This window comes from Carassius auratus, unplaced genomic scaffold (assembly GCF_003368295.1).
Source record: "Carassius auratus strain Wakin unplaced genomic scaffold, ASM336829v1 scaf_tig00217072, whole genome shotgun sequence".
Classification (NCBI taxonomy): Eukaryota; Metazoa; Chordata; class Actinopteri; order Cypriniformes; family Cyprinidae; genus Carassius; species Carassius auratus.
This window is the reverse complement of record NW_020528880.1, coordinates 12,281-34,662: the sequence shown is the minus strand read 5'-3', so window position 1 is coordinate 34,662 and position 22,382 is coordinate 12,281. Positions and strand designations below refer to the sequence as shown.

At 35.0% G+C, this 22,382-nt stretch overlaps 1 protein-coding gene across 1 annotated transcript; it reads right to left on the bottom strand.

Moving 5' to 3' along the window:
* Nucleotides 1–747: 747 nt before the first annotated feature.
* LOC113099846 (sodium/potassium/calcium exchanger 3) lies at nucleotides 748–21,409 on the bottom strand. Its single transcript, XM_026264801.1, has 3 exons — nucleotides 20,823–21,409; nucleotides 5,314–5,442; nucleotides 748–1,193 (listed from the first exon to the last, which is right to left on the bottom strand). The coding sequence occupies exons 1-3, from the start codon at nucleotides 20,995–20,997 to the stop codon at nucleotides 1,171–1,173; spliced, it is 327 nt and encodes a 108-aa protein (XP_026120586.1). The 5' UTR covers nucleotides 20,998–21,409; the 3' UTR covers nucleotides 748–1,170.
* Between the last annotated feature and the right edge of the window lie 973 nt (nucleotides 21,410–22,382).

Below are 22,382 nucleotides of genomic sequence, written 5' to 3'. Positions count from 1 at the left end.
TTTGCCACAGTCCATTTTAAATGAGCCTTGGCCCAGAGAAAACGCCTGTGCTTCTGTATTGTTTAGATATGCCATCTTTTTTTAGTTTTAGCCGTCAAAATCAAATGGCACGGTGGATTGTGTTCACCGACAATGTTCTCTGGAAGTATTCCTGAGCCCATGTTATGATTTCCATTAGAGTAGCATTCCTGTATGTTATGCAATGCCGTCTAAGGGCCCGATGATCACAGGCATCCAGTATGGGTTCTCCGGCCTTGACAGAGATTGTTCCAGATTCTCTGAATCTTTGGATGATATTATGCACTGTAGATGATGATAACTTCAAATTCTTTGCAATTTTTCTCAGAGAAACTCCTTTCTGATATTGCTCTAATATTTTTCGCCGCAGCATTGGTGGAATTGGTGATCCTCTCCCCATCTTGAAGTTTATGAGATTTGTAAATTATTCCATTCCTTTTTTACTCACAATTTGTACAGCGTCCCAACTTTTTTTTGTAATCGGGTTTGTACATTTATAATCAGACCCACAGTGCTAACAATAAAATTGTAGTTTTTGTCTGTAAAATTTGAGTCATGGAGGTTAAAAAAATTTCAGTGACTGGGCAAAAACAGTCAACACATTCTTAGAAATAAAGATAAATATAGTCATGTAGGTTTGGAATGACATGATGATGATTTTTATATTGTGTTTTTATTCAGTTTTGTGTTTATTTATTTATTAGTTATTTTAGTTCTTCAAATTAAACTGACCTAAAATAATAAATTATGCCTTGGCAACTGAAATAAAATAAGTTTATATTTTAATATTTTATTTCTGTTTTAGTTTTAATTTAAGGTTATATTCCTTGGGTGCACTATTAAAGACATATCAACATTACAGAATTTTCCTGGGACTAAACAACAGAAATGTAGAAAGAAAATGTTTCGGCTGAACACTAAAAAGATTTAACAATAAATAAATAAATAAATATTGTGGTCCTCCTGACATCAGTATGGCAACCACAAAGAGGAAACAAAGAGAAAATAGACAGGTGAAAAAAGATGAGAGTAGACATTTTAATCATCTGCCCGAGCCTCTGTGTGTAGTCACATTTCAGCTGAGCAGTCCTACACACTCTCTCTGCCGTAAGCCTAAGGTCAGCACTGCTCTCAAAGGTCAGGTCACATGACTCATCTGCTAGCCAAATGTCCAACTGTGTACACAGGAATACAAAAACAGGAGCACGCTTCAGTTAGATGAAATCAACACAACATAATAAGATCAGAATTTATAGGTTAGCTGTAATTGTTCAGATCAATCACTGATTTTCATTAAATGACTATATTGAAGGATTTAACTTGAATCAATGATTTGTCATAAAATCAATTCCAGTGGATAAACTTATAGGTAAAGTTAATTGCTGATATTGGTTCAAAGGTCATAATCTATTATCATCGCTTCCAGTCAGTCACTGTTACTGCTTGAGCAACATTAATTGCCGTGTGACAGACAATAGGAGTTGATGGATGAAGAGATAATTAACAGCTCATTAGCTTCAGTAATCAAGCTAATGATGGGCTGTCTTGATTGTTATGATGCATTTGCGAATATTCAGGAAGTGCCAAGGAGGATTTGTGCACTGGCAGAACTCCTGAAGATTCATGGGAGAGCAGAGCACATGAAAAATTAAATGACTACACATACACTAAGGATGAAAGAATGCTGAGGAAAGGGAGATTCTGCCTGCAAAGCCCAATAAACGGACGAGAAGGAAAGAGCATATATTGTGAGGAATAAAATTATTATAATTTATTAAATAATTATTAAATATTCTTATAATTAAAACATTTATGAACATGTAAAAAAAAAAAAAGAAGAAGAATATTTGATGACAAAGTAAAAACAATTTTTTTTTTAACTATTTAGTAAGTGCTTTCTATTTAAAAAATATTAATAATGCATATTTCTTGTTCCGGCAAAGCTAAGAAATCATTTTTAATATCCTGATTTTGCACAATAAATCTTTATTATTATTATTATTAATGTTGAAAACAGTTGTGATGTGATATTTTTGTGGAAACCATGATCAGGATTCTTTGATGAACAAAGTTCAAAGCAAAGTTCAGTAGAACGTTTTTTTTAATAAATGCTGAAAACATTAATATTATACTGTATCAATGTCTTTACTATTGCTTTTAATTAATTTAATGCAAACTTGGTGAATACAGTATTGATATCAATGGCAAAACAAGTTAGTTTTGTTAACAGCATCATACAGTAATAGGTCTCCAGTCTGCTATCTCTTGGTCAAAAATAGCCTGAACTATTGATGTCCAAGTTTCTTGTCTGAGATTGATTCTCACAGTCTGTAATGATAACTTAGGGCCTTCATTCATACATTTAAACAGTGTTGTCATTCCCAACATTTGTGTATGTGTAGTAAAAAACCAGGTTTGAACATCAGGATATGAGCAAGACTTATTCTCTAGTGTGATGTGTAGACTTCTACAGCCGTGTTAAAGGAAGAATGGTTTTAAACAGCGGAGTAAGGAAACCCTCAACCTGTGCCAAGGCGCCAGGCTGGTGTTGGAGACGGGTGGGGGAGCGGGCATCTGGACACGAGCGAGAGCTTAAGAGCACAGCTCGCTCTTTAACGGCAAGATCAAGGAGATGCTTGGCAAGAAACACAGCCTCCTAAAACACCAGGACCCCACTTGGAAACATTCACCCAAATCCGCCCACAGAAAAAAACAAAAACAAAAGCAGGCAGGCCACGCTGTGTTACAGACGCAAAGCTGCTCCCTTTACACCTCATAACAGCAGAGCTGGGCCATTACACACTGAGCTCACTGCAGATACAATGGCTCCCCATGGAAAATGACCTCCTGCTCTGTTTTATTTCTGGACAGATGTCAAATCATATGTTTTGCTCTATCTCACCATCCATAAGACTTGACATTCCTCTGTATTCACTGCAGATTAAGTGTTTCCCTCAAGCCTAAAACACTCCCCTTTTCTACTCTAATCACATATAAAATATAAAAGTCATGCCAACGCATATAAAATAACAGTATTTATGACATACAGTGGCCCCAAAGTATATGGACACTGAAGCCTCATTTAAAAAATATATGCATTATTTCACTGCATTTAAAAACCAAAATTTCAAACTATGTGGCTTCTGCAAACATACAATCAAATTGTTTCAACAATTAACTTTTTGAGCCATTTTTGCATTACTTATCCAATGTTTGTCTTATTTTGAATTTACGATAACATTAAAACGTTTGAGGTCAGCAAGATGTTTTCTAAAGAATTAATACTTTTGTTATTTCATTACTGACTGATTTTAAGAAAGTATTAAATTACAATTTAAAGAATTTTAAATTGTAAAAAATGTTCACAGCATTACTGCATTAACATACCTTATTATTTTTACTGTATTTTTGATTATCAATAAATGCAGGCTTTATGAGCATAAGGACCTTCTTTCAAATACAGTAAAATAGTCTTACCAACTCCAAATATATTATTCTATTTCTTTTTATTTTACATTTCAATTTTATATTAATTAATTTTGTTTTAGTTTACAGTAAATTTCCTGATTTTGCCGTTACGTTCCATGCTCTCTCTCTCTCTCTCTCTCTCTCTCTCTCTCTCTATATATATATATATATATTTTTTTATGAATGAATGAATGAATGAATGCATGCCTGTATGTGTGTGTGTTTATATATATATATATATATATATATATATATATATATATATATATATATATATATATATATATATTTTTTTTTTTTTTTTTTTTTTTTTTTTTGTAGTGCTGTCAAACGATTAATCACGATTAATCGCATCCAAAATAAAAGTTTTTATATAATATATGTATGTGTACTGTTTGTTTATTATGTACATTTAAATACACACACATACAGTATATATTTAGAAAATATTTACATGTGTATACATTTATATAATTATTATAATTTATATAAATATATTTCATATGTAAACAAAATATTTTTCTAAAATATATAAATGCATGTGTTTGTATTTATATATACATAGTAAATATACACAGTACACACTCATATATTATGTAAACAAAAACTTTTATTTTGGATGCGATTAAACACAACTAATCGTTTGACAACAGTAATATTTTGTTATATAATAAAAAGGAATTTATACATTTTTAAATATGGCAACATTGTCCAAATATTTTTGGTGCCACTAAAAACATATAGCCCGGCTATAAGAAAATGTATGAAGTTCCTGAGCAACAAGCAAACTGAGCAGTGAAGTGGAATCAGATACTAACAGTGTGCTGTAGTTGATCCCATCTACGGTAAATGCATTGCAGGGGGAAAGAGGAGAGCTTCAAAAGAAGAGGGAGACGGTCAATCAATAGACCCGCAGAGTATCGATGACCCCTTTGTTCATCCTTGCCTCTCCCTCAGACCCGTTTTAATTGGCCTCTTCACATTGTCAAAGAGTGTGGAGCACAATGTAGCCTAGTGCATCGAATTACACAGAAGATCATACAAGAAACCATGCAAATAAACAATGAATAACAATGAGGAAAATAATGAGGAACAGATTAGAAACGTCAAATTGTTTATACTAATTCTGTCAGAAATTAAAAGTGGGTGTGAAAGTGTTTACCATGGGATCTTGTATAGACATTAACCAAATCTCAAATCAAACTCAACAATAGCAGCTAAAAGAGTTGACTTTTCTCACAGTAGTAATACATTTATAAACTTTAATGTCTTCATTATAGGTGACGTGTCTGGTCTTCACCTTGGCCAGAAACCCACTGTTAACCACTGAATTGGTCACAGCTCATGGGTCTCTATGGTTTAAAACACACATTATGTTCTCGAGCCAGTGAGCCCCAAGAGAAACAATAGCAAAGTCTGTGTCGGTGAGATTATTCACTCATAAGCAACACAAGGGTTAGTGTCTGACTTACTGATAGTCCTGATACAGGACTAATACCTCTGTGGACTCATAAAACAGAGGAGAACAAATAAAAGACATGACAATATTTCATTTTAGAAAACATCACATGATCTTAAGGTTCATAGAATCCAATACATGCTCCAATATGAACATTCCACTATCAAAACTGATTTTCAGAAATTAAACTTCTTGCTGACTTCTTGCTTAATCATATTGAGGTGTTGCATCCATTGTGACATTAGTCATCTGGCATGCTAAGTTCCTTAGAAAAAGAATAATTTTCCTGTTTTATCTGTGCTATTGAACCAAAAGAGCTGGTAGACTGTGTTAGGTTTTCTTTATGTGTGGGGTGCTAAACCTCTTACCAGGTGGTGTGCAGTTCTTTTCAACCGGCGCTTCCTGAGTGAAGTTGCTGTCAATGTCAGAGTCCTGCAGCAGCCTGCGGCTTTCCCACCTCTCACTATCTTCATCTGAGAGACTGGAGATGCCATAACCTGTAAAACACATAGAAAAAAATTATTGTCACTAACCGCAGCTAGATTTATCTACGTATTTAGGTTAGAAAAGATATGACCAATTGACAAATTTGACACAAACTCTTAAATATTACAATCCTCATACAAGGGACCCACTTACAAAACATAAAAGTGCACAATTTATGATAAATATGTGATATGACATGAATATGATATGACAAATATGTGTAAAGTGTTGTCTAGAAATGTACTTTCTATTAAACTACTCTTTTTCTGCTAATATTATTTACACTAGCCTACTGTTCAGTAGGCTAGTGTAAGAGTTGTAAGTTGATTTGATGTTTTTGAAAGAAGACTTGTATTCTCATGCATTTATTAGATAAAAAAAAATCCAGTCATACCATATTTTGAAATATTCTTAAGTTGAAAATAGCTGGTCTTTATTTTAATATATATTTTAAAATGCATTTTATTTCAGTGATGGCAAAGCCATTACTCCAGTCTTCAATGTCACATGACCTTCAGAAATACTACATGCTGTTCAAGAAACATTTCTTATAAAATGCATTAATTTCATAATTAATGTTGAAAAGAGTTGTGATTCTCGAGTATTTATTTATTTTTATTTATGGAAACCATTTCATGTTTCTTTTATTAATAGAAAAAAAATAGAAAGATTACTTTTTGTAGTAATGTCAAATCTTTTCTGTCACTTTTGATCAAATCACTGCATTTACTGAGGATAAACATATTGCAAATGCTAAGTGATATCAAATGCTGAGCATTTTCACTTAAATCTAAAGCAAATAACTGCTTTATAAAAGAGAATGCAGATCAGATTGTATATTGAATGTAATTTGGACAGCACAAATACATAATGCACATATTCACATGGAAAAGACAGAGACAGCATGTCATGTGAGTGTGACAGTCATTTACAACTATTACAATTATTTGGAACTTATAAAAATGACAGATGGTAAATAGAAATGCAAGGGCCTTGAATGTCAAAGTTAGAATTACAGACTTTTTTCCCAATCTATTATTATCCAGTGTTATTATACAAACTAAATCCAACACAGCTGAGTATCACACTCACGGCTCTAAGTTGGGCTCATCACAGTGTTGTTTTGGGCAGGTTTGACCAGTCCAGCCCAGAATTAATGTGTGATATCTCCTATTCACACTGCATTCACAGGGACACAGTGAGCCAGAATGTGTTACATACTGTTAAAACTCTCATAGGCTCCACTTCTCATTTGTATTACTGTGAGCAGTAGAGCCCCGGAAGTCAGCTGGCGAATATTCATGAGGACCGTCTGTGGTGCGGAGTGAAGCAGAGGCGTAATAAAAGTGACATCACGTGGCGAATGCTCCTGCAGCAGCGTCTCGGCCTGAGTTTGCCTGGTCTGGGAGGGGGTGATTATTCTGGCAGCGCTGTCATCTGGGTCACTCTGTCCTCAAGCGTCTCTGCCCTTACTCCACTCCACTCTACCGTCTTCCTGCGCAACTCCTTTCATTTACCGCTCCAGTCGCTATAAATAAAACCTCTATATTTATCAAAAAACAGCACTCATGGGGCTTCGGGGCTGTGGGGTGCATTATGATGTTACGCAATGACGTGACGCATTTTGACATTGTGATGTGATGTGAACAGTGATACGGAACTTGGATACGGTTGTAAGGAGAGTGTCAGAACACCCTGTTCCTCTTAGGTACTGATAGGAAACTTGAGTTTGTCTTTATCAACAAAAAGACAAAAAAGTTCAAACCGATCCAGACATTGACATTCCTAGTAAAAACTGTTTAATAATTCATCACCCCCTGAGATGTCACAAGAATCATGTAGTGAAGTGAAGACGGTTGTGACACTTTTGGCAAATGTGACACCTTAGCATCTTCTTTATAGTAAAGAGACAGCAGGGATCTGTCCAGGACATGAGAGACTAGCGAGCGAAGCATGAAACCGAGCCACACAGATGCTTCATCGGTATATGATCCCTCCGTCTTTCAAAAGGGGAATTTATCATGCCGCTTATTTGAACACGCTGTCTGTTGTTTTAATACCCGATTCACTAAAGGAATTATGTAAATTAGATAGCAGCAAAAATGTGCTCACAAAATCTATGCTAAATGCAATTTTGCATGCTGCAATTCTAAATTTTGCAGGCCAGTTCTGAGTGTTGGGTTTTAGAGGGTGCAGCCGACCAATTTGGCCAAAGTTCTTTTGTGGCTTTCAGTAAAAGTCCCTCTCGAGGAAAGTCATTTAAATGGCCATATTTGCAATGCCTCTGGGCAGCTCTTTCTGGCATGCATGTCTAACTCCCACCTCTATAGGGAATTACCAAAATCTCAAAAACTTTTCAAATTCACGTTCAAATAATGTATTTTGAACCATCTACAAAATTGGCATTAACTATTCCTTAAATTTTAATTATATGCTCAAATGCATATTTCAAGTTGGTCCAGCCAATGCGCATGTACAATCCCAAGCATGTGTCTCAGGACACTGACTGTTTCTATGGGAACTGGAGTTTCTAACAGCAGCTGCAGGGACGCAATGACTTTACCAGTTGGCGACTGCCTCTTTTTTTTAGGAGACGGGACTTATTCTGATATATTGCACACTTTTTCCTATTTCTAGTAATATGAATAAATCTTGCAAAATACATGGTCTTTAACTGGGAAGTTGATTGCCTATCAAACTGAATGGGGAAAAACAGATTGTTTCAGTATTATAAATCGGCAATAAAATGGTACCATAAATGAACCTAAATGCTGTAATGTATAATTCTGAATAGTGTGCTTATACATCTTCATCATTTGTACATCATTTGATTCTAATAATACCTACTGACATGATCAATTGAAAATCATCATCTCTTTTAAAATAAATTCAATGCTATTTTCAGAAAGCAAATAGAATTGAGTTTTGGAATAAGGTTCAGAAAAGAGTGCCAATGGTTAAATGTTAAATATGTTAAAAATAACTATGGTTGGTTAGTAAACAGGCTAAGGCATGTTTTGTTATTGCACAGCAAAGTACCCTAACTGTTTAGTGAATTCTCTCTGAGTCTTTATTATTCACTCTACAAGGCTAAAACGCAACTAATTGGCTAAATAATTTACCATGTAGGTTATATCCTCAAACGCATGATAAAGAGGAAATAGCAGCTCCGTTAGAGTGAGCAAAGCTCTGCCTCATTGTGCCAGCTTCACTGGAGATATTGTGTTTCTCTCTGACATGCTGCACAGAAATGGCATTACCTGTGCAGCGAGCCAGAATGCACACGGCAAACACACACGCAGGAGGAGGCAAGAAGTTACTATGGAGATGTGACGTAACCGCAGAGACCAGAGCAGAACAGTGACGACATCACGCTCAGATGGAGATGGCTAATCGAAACACATGAGTACACGTGCAGAGAATAAAAAATATTTTGAAGAAAATTCTGATGATATATGCACTTACTTCATGTAAAATGTAAAAGCAATGTTCTTTTTTTTAAGAGACAGAATTTCTATCTCTTAAATAAAGAACATTGCTTTTACATTTTACATTAAGTGTCATTGCATGTGAATAACTATAATCCTCCTTAAACATTTCAACACAGGAGGGTCTGAGATACTCCGCAGAAGTATTTTAGGCATTTCTAAGTAATGAATGTGAAAGTCTCAGCATGCAGCTGCACCAGAGAGCCCAAGGCACCTCTGCGAGACAGCCCATTAAAGAGACAGTCCCTCACTGAGATTGAAAATGCACATGTGGTATAAAAATATTGTAAATAAATGTATAATGTTGAACAAAATACATATATTCCCAAATAAATTCTGTTCTTTTGAACTTTCTATGCATCAAATAATAAAAATAAATAGTTTTCATTATAATTGAAAACTAAATATATTGAAACAGGAAGTTATATTATTAATTGCAATTATTTTTCACAATATTACTGGTTTTACTGTATTTTTAATCAAATAAATGCAGCCTCAATGAGTATAAGATGCATATATAAGCGATATATATGTGTGTATGTGTGGCTAGAAATTGTTGTGCATACAATCTGTCTACGTCTCTATTCCTCTATATATATTTAGTCAAGCATAAGTAGAAAAAGCAGTTGAGACACGTCTAATGAATAATAAGGTTTATATGCACTACTGCACGTCTGCACCATCACCTTTATCATGAAATGTACAAGAAAAAGTCAACGACCATTTCCAAAAATTACATAGAAAATATTACATAACCAAGTCCTTTATCCCCTCTTTGTTATAATCTACAAAGACAACATGGTGCATGTCATGAAGCAAAAGGCCTCTAGTATGATGTTAAATGCCCAGACCCTAGAGAGAAACATGCCTTATATACTCAGTGCTTTACCATAAAACAGCATACAAATTTAGCTGAAAGACAAGGATGCATTATGGCAAAGGACCTCTCTCTACAAAGAAAGAGCCGTAGGTGCTTGTCCTGATGTTCAAGTGATTTCACAGAGAGCAAACATGACTAAGACAGATTATACAACTTTACTCTTTTTACTGCAGTGCTATTTCAAGGGACACTATTTGCAGATGCAAAATTATCTTGAATGAGGTCAAATTACAAAATAAACTGTAAATTAATGCAAAAGTAGGGTGACTTTAGTGTCACTGGATGCACTGTCACCCAACAATAATGCTCATTAAAGATTTACTCAAATATGATACTGTAATGGGCAGCATCATTAATGGAAAGGGTCTTATTTACTTCTCATTAGTATTTTAGTCACTTCTTAGTAATGAATAATAAGGCCTCTAGGTGCATATGCCCAAAGAGAGCCACAGAAAGTACTGATCATCATTCCCAAGAGTCTTCCATTAGTTATTTGTCACACATCAAAAGCTATTTACCTGCAATACCACACTAATTAAGGACCAGTTAATTGAAGTTTCACACACAAGCATACACTGGTCACCTTAAAGGTGAAATGTTTAATATTTGTGCAACTAGTTGCACAAAAACAGAAAAAAAGGTTTAAGGGTTTATCCTATCTCAAACTCAAACCATTGGTTGAACCAATGATGTTATCTTAAGAAAAAAAAAGTGGTAGAGAAGCACATGCTTCACCTTTAACCATAAGGATATAAGACAAAACTATTTAGCTTTATTAAATAACATTTAATTTAAACTTTAAAAGGTGTTTATTTATTTCAATTTTGCTGGTAATGCTATAGAAATCCTGTCATTAACAGTGCTATTTCAATGAAAAAAGCTTGCAGAATGCAGATGCTTCTGCTATATTCTTTACACACTGTCAAATAGAAAATAGATTGCTCTTCCTAGCCACATCTGCAACACATCACCTGAGGACCTGTCCCACAGAAGACTGTCCCAGATAGCAGCTGTTGCGAAGAGGAACTACCCGGGAAATTCTATCCTATAGTTTCAGAGTACCCTTAGACATCCGACCCCATACTGTCAAAATGGATAAATATAATACTGCATACTTCCACGCTGCCAAAACCGTAATTACCTAGTTTATCTTCATTAGGCAAAAACTTGAATATGGGCCAGTACTAGTCAAACAAAGTTAGACAGAGAAAAGCAAGGTAGAATTTAAGGTGTTGTGGAAACACTGTATTACATTAGTGATGTAACAGAAGACAAACATCTGTTTGGAAGAGGAACGGGGACCTTCCGGGACCACTAGGGTGTCAGCAGAAAAAAAGTGTAAAAATAAATAAATAATAATAATAATAAAATAAATAAATAAATATGATATATTTAAACATAGTAATATAAATAATTACTCACAATTATATATATATATATATATATATATATATATATATATATATATATATATATATATATATATATATATAAAACATTTCTTTTTTATAACGTATTGTCTTTATGGTATCACACTATTTATTTTAAAAGATATACATTTATTAATTTACTTATTTATTTATTTTAGGGAGGCAATAATTCTGAAGGGGATCGTCATATTTTTGGGTATATGATATAAAAAAACACCTAGAAAGAAACAAAAAATAAACTCCATATGAGATTTCTTGAGTGCTGAAATGATTGGGTCTCAGGGAAAGAATGGGAATGGATCTGTCTGAGAATTGTACAGTATAGTTAATGATCAGATTATCGGGTGAATGATTAAACAAACTATCAGGAGTAAATCTATGGTGGTTATATATAAAGTCAGTGATTGGGTATCAGTAATGGATCATTTAAGGATGTGACAGACCATTAATAGTCTCATTAGTGACTGCTGGCGGTAAGGCTCCTGCTGTTCATGTCTGCTGTCAGCCAGAAGAGCTGGACAAGAGCCTCATCTCCACCCATCAATCTTCAAAGGCCTAGAGGGCCAGTCAGGAAGCTTTGAGACTATGAAATTATACTAAATGCATAATGAATCGCAAAAAAAAGGTTGACTAGTCAAGTTGAGCAATAAGGTTGACTAATTTAGCCGCAACCCCTCATTAACATGTATAATTAGAGTCAGTTAACCCAAAACCAGAATAGTTATAAAATTTTGAACAATTAAACAGTATAATTTGAAAATAGTTTTACACATTCATGCAAACTGCATTAGTCAGATTCATTGTTTAAAATGTCATTTTTACAAATACTGTAATCACTTCACCAATCAACATTAGGTTGTCAATCATAGGACAGATTGCACAGTATCATCATATTTCTCCTATTTAATTTAACCATGTCATTAGCTGCATCCTAAATTAAGCATTCACGTATGCACTCAACCATGTAGTGTATTAATTATTTAGTGTTATTTTGACATTAATAATCAGAGACTGAAAGCCACTCCCCCTTCGCTATGTAATTTAAGCTGCGTCATGAAGTGTTCAATATTCCACAATAAGTGCATCATCCAAGTATTGAAAGTGCACTTACTATTTATACTACAAAACATCATAGAATATTGCATAAGTACACAACTTGGGACACATCTATTTTTATCTTTTAATCCCCACATTTAAATATTTTTATTAAATATTTACCACTAGCTTCATACATTCTTCAGGCCTATTCTTACACACCATTTTTCATTTTAGAAATTTACTGAAGGTTGTTGTTGGGGTTAGAGTCAGATGACACATTCTTTTATTTTAACAAGATGCCCAGTCCCTGATAATGAAAAGCAGTCTTACTAATGCTGGCACCATATTTCACTGTATTTTTGAGACAAAACGAGTGTTGCATTTGTCTTGGTGGCACTGGACCACAAAATCTCTTCCTACATCACAGCTGTGTCTGATTCTTCTGTTTTATCCAACTCAGACATTGTTCTTTTGGGGTAATGGCTTGTTTTGGCCATCCTCACATACAGCTCAGGAAATCACAAAAACCACCAACTCCACCAAAATATCTCTTGTCAGTACTCGCTTCCACAGCAGGTTACATTACAAACCAACATCACCTTCAAATATGTTTCAACCGCGGCTTTATGTAATCAGACAGAATATCAAACAAAGGCTTATATAAATGCAAAGCAGTTCAAAAGCTTAAAGGCTTAGAACTCATTATTCTTTCATAGTGGATTTTAATATCTTAAGCATATTTGTCTTTTTTTACAGAGTAGAAATGCTTATTTGAATGAAAAGTAATCCTGTGTGAAAAGTAATGAGCTACCTACTCATATCCTTACTCGTAATTTGCACTACACTGCATGGTAGTCAGCTCACGTTTGATCCAAATCAGACAATTAAAAAGCTAATAAGTTCTTCTTCCCCTCTTAGTGCAGGTGAAAGGCTATCTGCATGTGCTAGCACTCATAGCGTGTGCTGGGGTTCCATGCTAATTGCGGACAGCAGAGCGGTTTAGCTGTATCATCATTCACAACACTTAGAACTCAGAATACAGCAACACTTCTTGATACCAATGACAAATCTTTGTTCAACTATCATGACAAATATTTTGAGAGATATAAAAAGCAGCACATTATATAGGAAGCAATATAGGTTGCTAATATGTCAACAAATTCAATCAAATGGTGAAAACACATTTAATTGGTCTTTCTTGTTTTACAGAAAAAAGAGAGAGAGAGAGAAAAAAACTATTAAATTATTATATAACATTTTATAAGACAATAAGTTATCTCACGGCACCAAATAGCTGCTGCACACAGGCCATCAGACGCAAGGTTACCACCCTCATACTGTATCTTCCGCTCTAAAAAAACATCAGCATACTAGTTTCTGTAAAGTGAACTTGAGAACATATTGTTTTCAGTGTGTAATATTTCTGGCAGGTCATCCCGATTTGCACGGTGCCCGTATAATGTGCTTGTCCTTGCTGCATTACAATGTGTGGCTGCTTTTCATCTCCATACGTCTAAAATATTTCAAACATCTGTGTGCAATCCGTCCTCTCGCTCAGTGGCTGGCCAGAGTCTCTCTAGGACATGTTCAGTGGTCTTGCTGAGTTCTGCTGAACTGTGCATTGCATTTGATTTACTCGGTCAGAGCGGTTTTGGCTTTAGCAAACACCATAAACAGATGCAATGCAGGGCCTGAGCCGCCTATAGTGCAGCACAAACATAAAGTAGGTGGAGCGTAGGGGCATCATAAATCACACTTCTAATGAGGACATTTAGAGCATACTACAGTATATATATAGTGAGAAAAAAGGTATGTAGGGCACCCCCTCCTCCCTGAAATAATGACCTGCGCTACACGTGAGGGCATCTGCAGGAGAGGCATGTGGAGGAGGTAGAAAACCCTTTGCTGTTTCTCTCTCTCCATTGCCTTTTCACCTTGTCATGTGCTCCAGCTGCCTCTGTCCTGACTAAATTTGTGTATTCCAAAATAGACAGCTATCCTAAAATAAAGCCACTGTATTAATTAGGGACGTTCAATTGGGGGATTCAGTACCTTTTGTTAATTACTGAGATTGTTTCTCTCAGGTTATTCAAGATATTGACCAGCTCTCCAAATTAAATCAAAATCGACGATATTTACTTTCTGAAAACATTACATGAGTAAAATAGGTTGCTGATTGGATTTTAGATCATGCTTAGAAAAAGATCTTTGTGATTAATACACTTAAGGTCCTTTTTCTTAACTTTAATTAAATTAAGAATATTACATTTTATAAAAAAATAAGTTTATAATGACTTAAAAAAATGTTTTATAATAATAACTTGCCCTTTCTCTGAAATGACTATCTCTTTCTGCTAATGATACCGAGGCTGCAAATGTTATTGGATAATGCTAATCAAACTAGCTATTTAGCCATTATTTTAGCAAACTCGCGTACAGGTTTGTGACATTGACTTTTCACAATACAATCAATTCACAACCACTAAAAGTCCTGCTGTACATTTTTACTCACCAAATATCCTTTCATAGGAGATGCATCACATTACAGAAGTAAAATAAACAAATAAAAAATAAAATCATGTGACATAGTGTTCCTCAACATACAGAGAAGATCTAAGACTCCTGGATTCAGTAAATCTACCATGGAATTGTCTTCAACATCAAATACACAGTGCTACCAGTGCTATACAAGCAATCACTAGACAGAATATTTAAGCATGCATTCCATTTTGATTGACTACAGGCTGTACGCTGTAAACAGAAAATGTACCGTTCATTTTCTTCCAGGACATTAAGAGACATTTACCTTAACTGTAAAACCCAATACAATGAAATGTTAAAAAAATCTATATGGTAAATTCCTTCATTTTAATACAGTACATCCTGCCCTATTTTAAATAAAAGAATGAATGGAGTAATATGTGAACATGATGATTAAGAACTGGATGATGTTTTCTTTCTATGAACTTTTTAATGTCAGTCACGACTCAATTATGATATAAACTGCTGCTGACCACACTTGTGATAATTCTTCTGTCATCCATGCACCACTTAACTCCACCTTTATTTCTATTCATTCTGATTATATGTTTAGTAATCAAACTGTCCAGCTCAAGAGGCACTCACAGACAGGTTTATGTTAACTTCTTTGAACAGCTCAGCACAGTCAATAACAATGCCACTTCATCATTCTAATGCCGTAATATACGGACACTTTTGGATATGTAGGGCACACTTAATGTTTTCGAAAAACTACTGAGAAATAACAGGAACTAAAGTATGCATTCATCTACCATGTTAAAAATGAGAAAGCAAAAAAATGTATTTTAGGTTTTAGAATATGTGCAGTGCCTCCTCTTTAAGCTTGATTTACTTTACCGAGTATCTTGCTGTACATTTAGACTGTCGAGATGATTTTTGTAATCAGTGTTTGAACGGGGAGCTTAATTGCCAACTGTGATGTACTGAAAGATGAGCCATTATTTGCTCTTCACACTTGATCAGATGACTGGATGATTTTTATTCATTGTGAATACATCTCAGAAAATCTGCAGAAACGTCAGCCTATGCGGCGTATATTTAGAGCTGGGACTCTGCTTTAAAGTGTAAAGCCATGTTTCAAAGAGAATTGTGAATGATTAGCTGTCAAAGGGAGGCAGGTTTGGTGTGTAAGCATGGCTTTTGTAGGTAATGGTGCACCAGACAACAACAGCACTTGCTCCATGCATCAGCTCAAATGAAAACTAATCCGCAAAGTCAGTATATTTGAAAGCTAACAGAACATTCTGCCACAGGATAACACATTGACCATAACAATACATGTAATGCAGCACTATCCCTGTTAAATCTTGCTATAGTAGATGATGGCAAAAGTAACCTGAGATCCAAAAAAAAAGTGGAAAGGAGCATTCAAAAATTAAATATCTGATACCAGATGATAAATATATCAAATACTGACTATAACCAATAAATAAAAAAAACACATGATAACAGATATGGACCTAATATCCCTTGAAGACTTAATTTACTCCTTTGTTACATTGACACCTAATAACCTGTGCATGGGCTTCAATGGCCACAAATCTGTAACCTGAACACTGATAGACCTCTGACATTTCACACACATTCTAAACCTTCAATTTGTCTGTGCAGTACAGAATTACAATTACGGCACTGATCCATCTCAAGTCATCCATCTGGGACTAGCTTGCTGTCAGGCTTGTGGACCAGCGTGGTGTAAAACTGGCTAAAATAATGAACTGCTCTGCTCCAAATAGAGGCAAGGTGTGGGCCAGAGTGGATGATAAATGAGCTGGTCAGAACAGAGAGAGAGGAAGAAAGAGAGTTAAGAGCAACAAGAAGTAACCATACTTGGAAAGCAAAATCAATTAAGCAGCCTGGTCACCTATAGAATGGAGACATTATCTACACTACTGTACATTTTAGAGCTTTCATCCGGGGCTAAGAGGTAAGAAGTTATGGCCAGTGTAAGTAACTGCAGTCAGAAAATTGATTATATATTTATGGTAGCATCAGTTCCATTCATGGGGTAAACAATTTGGTTGGACAGTAGATACAAATAGTATTTGACATACCAGTATTTTCAAAGGAAACCACCATAAAAAAAATATATTTATTCATTTTTAATTATATATATATATATATATATATATATATATATATATATATATATATATATATATATATATATATAAAAATGGAGCAATGATCAATGATTGCAAGATTTAGAGAAAATACAGCACTGGCTTGATAGGGTGGCTAAAAAGTGTAGGCCTCATTGAGCTCTGATTCACACATGAAAAAGTAACAAAGAGAAGGAAGTACAAAGAGATGAGCTTCTAGGGGCACAGATCAGGGTGATACTGTACTGTTTCAAACTGAAGTCAAAGACACCTGTGGACAGTCTATCACTCTGCAATGACTTTCATTCATTTGAACATAATTCAGTCACTCTGCTGAGAGTCTTTTTCAGGTGTTCTATTGTCCATAGTTCCATGTTCACAAGTATCAGAGGAATTGAAGATTCGTGATGTGAATCAATGTCAAGTACATGCAAGTGAATGGTGGAATCATCTAAAATATTGTATTGTTTTAAAATGTATACCTTACAGTTTTTTTGGTAAAATATTTTGCCTGTGCTGTCTTTCTTTTTTTCTCTTTTTTTTTTAATTGCAAAAATTCCTGATAAAAAATTAGGGCCAAAAGTACAAATTTCTAGGTTTGATAAATATATTCTTTAAAACAGCATAAATGAATAAGGGGTCAAAACATTACACAAAAGCCAGAAACTGGAACTGCAATTAAGGAAAACTCCTGATCTTAAAGACATCAGATTTATCCAGTGCTGTGCATTTTAAACTTGTTGCCAAACACACTGTCCATTATGCTTTGTTTTACCCTTTCTTTCTCTGTCCATCTTCCAGATAAGAGCATGCAATGCTTGAACATCAGGTACCTAGGAGCATCTGGAATGTGAGTTTAATCTGAAAAGCAGTGGTTTATAGTACAGTATTAATCTGGCTTCGTTTCATTTATTTACATTTATTAATAAAAATAATTATTAATATGACGTTTGTCTAATATCATTACTAGAGCTATATTATTACCTGGCACACCTTCATTATTAATTTAGACCTTTTTTCAACTTTCTCGGGATAAAATTAGAGAAATAAAATAAAAAAAAACACTGAGATCCAAATCCTGTCCAAATCAGTTCATGACATCACAGATGTCCTCTGTTAATAATTTTACTCCAGCCGTTTGAAAATCTAATCCTGTCCAAACAGTGTGAAAGAGAGATAAGGATAGTGAGAAACAAAAAGTGAGAGAGAGAGAAAATGGGGAACATGAGAAAAGATGAAAAGAAAGGACAAATAAATAAATAGATAACCTCAGACAAACAATAAAGAAGGTCAGAGGCCTGACTTGCCGCCCCAGATGCAGGCAGCATGTCTGTCAGAGCCAGTAAGCAACTGACAGAGCAATCACTTCATATCAGTGTCTGTGCTGGCTGGCAGGTTCTCGGCACAGCTCTCCCTGCCTTCATCATTCCCTATTCCTCCCTCCAAATCCACCTCTTTGTTTCTCTACTTCTTTTTATTTGCTTTCCCTCCTGGCATTTGCAAAAGAACATCTTCCTCTATATTAAAACACTGTATATGTAAATGAAATACTCTGTCCATTACATCCAACAGCCATAATTCAATGTACACAGTTGTAGAAATTATGTTATACAACAAGATTATCTACAAATACGGTGCCCTTAAGTGAACATGCAGAGCATTATACGAAATCTTCTTTTGTTTTGTATGATGTCGGGTACTACGACAGATACACAAACACTAAATGGCTTTTAGAGATACATTTAATAGTAAGATTATTATAAAGAGCCATTATTTTTGTGCCGAGCTGCAAAGATACGAACAGCCAGATGAAGTGTATTGTATGTGGATGGATCCAGATTGCATGGTATCGTGGATGAGGGAGCGGAAAAATCTAGACAAGCTGATAAAAAAGCCTCTGTGCTAATATTTGCCAGCTTTTAAGGAAAAACCTTTGTGCAAGTCCTGTCTGCTATAACATAAACGTGTGTGATAAAGTGATCTTAAAATGTTGGCCTGAGAAAATAGGTGACAGGTGAAGTTTTAACAAATTAGTGATGGACATAATTCTATAATCAAAGTAGATGATTTTGATTATCGGGATACTTGTGTTAGTTACATAAAATAATAATAATAATAATAATAATAATAATAATAATAATAATATATTTATATATATATATTATATATTATATATATATATATATATATATATATATATATATATATATATATATATATATATATATATATATATATATAAGGCCTAATTACGACTGTAAACTTAATGAGCTATACTCACAATATTAACTATACTGAAACTGTATGAACAGTTTATATTGTGAGTATGGCTCTTTAAGTTTACAGTCTAAGTACGCCTCTCTAGTATGTTTAATAATAATGTCAATACAACTGTCTACAACAGTTAATTAATTCACTTAAATGGTTAACAGTTCTCAAAAAGTGATTAGAGTGCTAGTGTGGTTCTCCAAAACGGTTAAATTTGAGTGAGGTTATTGAAAACCTATCAGACATACAGTAAGTACACAACTCTATAATGGTTAATAGTGTAAGAACAGCTGTCTGTAACAGTTATTACATTTAGTCATTTTGCAGATGCTTTTATCCAAAGCAACTTACAATTGGGAAATACATTAAACGATTTTTCTTAAATAGGCAAACACACACAGGAAGTGCTCGTAATACCAAGTTTCAGGAATTGTTCAAATAAGTACAAGCTAGAAAAGTTTTTTTGTTTTGTTTTTGTTTTTTGGATGAAGTAAAGCAGCATCGAAAGAGATGAGTTTCAGCTGTTGCTTGAAAATTGTTAGGGATTCAGCATTCCGGATAGGAGTGGGAAGATCATTCCACCAGCCAGGAATGGTGACGAGATTTAGAGACTGATTTTGAGCCTCTCTGTGATGGTACCACAAGAAGTCGCTCACTAGCATCTCTCAGACGTCTGGAGGGGATATAGATTTGTAGTAGTGGAAGTAGGATGGTGCTGAACATGTGGCCGTTCTATATGCAAGCATCAATGTCTTGAACTTGATGTGAGCCTTAACTTTAATGTTTACATGAACCATTAGAGTATGGTTTACTTAAACAGTTAAATTCTCTAGCATTATTATGGTTCACTGAAGCAGTTAATATTGTAAGTATGGTTCTTTAATATAACAGTCTCAAGTACACCTCGTTGAAATGGTTAATAGTGTGAATATGTATGTTAATGTGGTTAACAGTTTGAAGACAGTTGTCTACAGCAGTTAAATGCAGAGTAGGTCTATGGTTCACTTAATCTGTAAAGTTCTCTAGCACTTCTACGGTTCTCCTCAGCAGTTAATATCATAATATAGTTAATAATAGGCTAACTACATCTCTCTAAAACATTTTGTGGTGTTAGCACCACTCTCCTTGTGTGTTTAACATTGTGAGTACAGTGCTTTATAACACTAATAATGATAGTAAACAGTCTTAAGTATGGCTGTCTAAAACTGTTCATTGTGTGAGTAGGCTACAGCTGTCAACAACGGCTGATATAGTTCTCTAACAGTTGCTCTCTAAACAGTTTATAGTGCTGGTATACAGTTCTCTGAATCTGTTAATTATGTGATTAGGTTTCTTTAAAAAAAATTACATTCTCAAGTGCGTATCTCTAAAGCTGGTTTGTCTATATGACTCTTTAAACAATGTGAACATGATCTAAAACAGCGGTGTAATTCTGTAAAGTTGAACAGTTTTCGACAACCATACATTATTTAACAGTTCAGAATGTGGTTCTGCATGTTTCTCTTTAACTCAGTGCAGTAACGCGATACGGTTCTCAAACTAAAACAGTTTAGAGTGCCAGTATGATTCTCCCGTAAAACTTTCCATTACCCCCCTCCGCCTTCACAAACACACATTCCTGACAAATCCTGAACCGAAACTCACCGGAATTCTCGGCCAAACTGGACAAGCAGGACACCGCCAGGAGAAGCAGCCCCATGAAGCACATCTGTCCTCCGAACAAGTCCTTACGCTTTTTCCTCCGCGCTTTGATCTTCTTCTGCTGGAGCATCACTTGCAGCGGTCGAGTCCACACGCGAACACACGAATCCCCATCCATCGCCGCGGCTCAACACAGCTACAAATGTCACAAACCCAGACAGATATGGTGCGACTGAGAGAGTTTTAAGCCGGAAGATGAAACGCCGAACGACTCTAATGTGTGTTTGCTGCGTTGACGTGAATATTTCCCCTATATGACTTCAAATTGTAATGTGGTGAAATAAAGATGCTGCGCGCGCCCCATGGATGCGTCAGTTTAGTGCCAGTTCTCTCAGGACACAAACTGCTGCTGCTGAGAGATCGAGGATGTAGAGGAGGAGAGAACTCGAGAGGGAGGGAGGGGTGAAAGTAAGGAAGTGAACGCTGACAGAGAGAGAGAGAGAGACGGAGAAACTGGAACGCATCTGTTCTAATGGTGCACTACCTAGGATGAAGAACATGCAATGAGGGAGAATGAGAGAGAGATAGGTGGGCTGGAGCGAGGGGCAGTTGTTGGTGGGTTTAAAAGGAGGAGCTAGTCCGATTCACCGCAAACAAAACCCTCTGCTCATCGCCACCCTCTATTGGTAGTATTTTGCTGGTTTACTAGCAGATACATCCGATAAGATGCGTTCAATTCACATTTGAATTACTGTCAAAACTAGAATTCTTCCAAAATGTTATTTTGTTGATATGCGCCGCAAATAGTTGGCAATATAACGGGCCTAGCTGTCAGTGTTAGTAAATATAAAGTTTTATGTAAAATGTCCAAAATATAAATAATAATATGAAATATAATATAATATATATATATGAAAATTTGTGAATTCTGTTCTCAAAAAATAATTAAATCAATTGAAGATTAGATTTCATTTATGTCTTGATATTAATTCAATTAAAATGCAAAATCAGTGGGTGCATGACACTATAGTCAATTTATGTAAGTGATGATATCAAAATAAAGTAAACTCTGACATACTATACCCAACTATTCTTCATACACTGGACTACCGGTAATATTTATAAAAATTTGGGACCAAAAAATAAGCTTGAGCTAGCCATGTTTTGCTTATACGGTGTTTCTCTTTAATTCCTGAGGAGACCTTTTTACACCACAGACTGAAGAAAATGAACCATTGCTTGGTAATTGGTTGACCTAAATTTGTATTATCTACTGTTACTGTGTACTTAAATTTAACAGCTATATTTTAAATAGTTGGATGAAAATTATCTTCATTATATACAGTCAAGCCAACATTTATTTGGACACCATCAACATTTTTCACATTATCACAGTTTATTCGCTATAGTTTAGAAAATGGTAAAATATGACAAGAACTTAGAATTAAATTGTATCAAATTCATTTTGATGAATTAGGTTGAATAGCTCATAGCTAACATTTCGAGGACAAGGCTATTGAAAAAATAGTTGTCAAGTTGTCACATTCTTTTTCATTGGAAAAT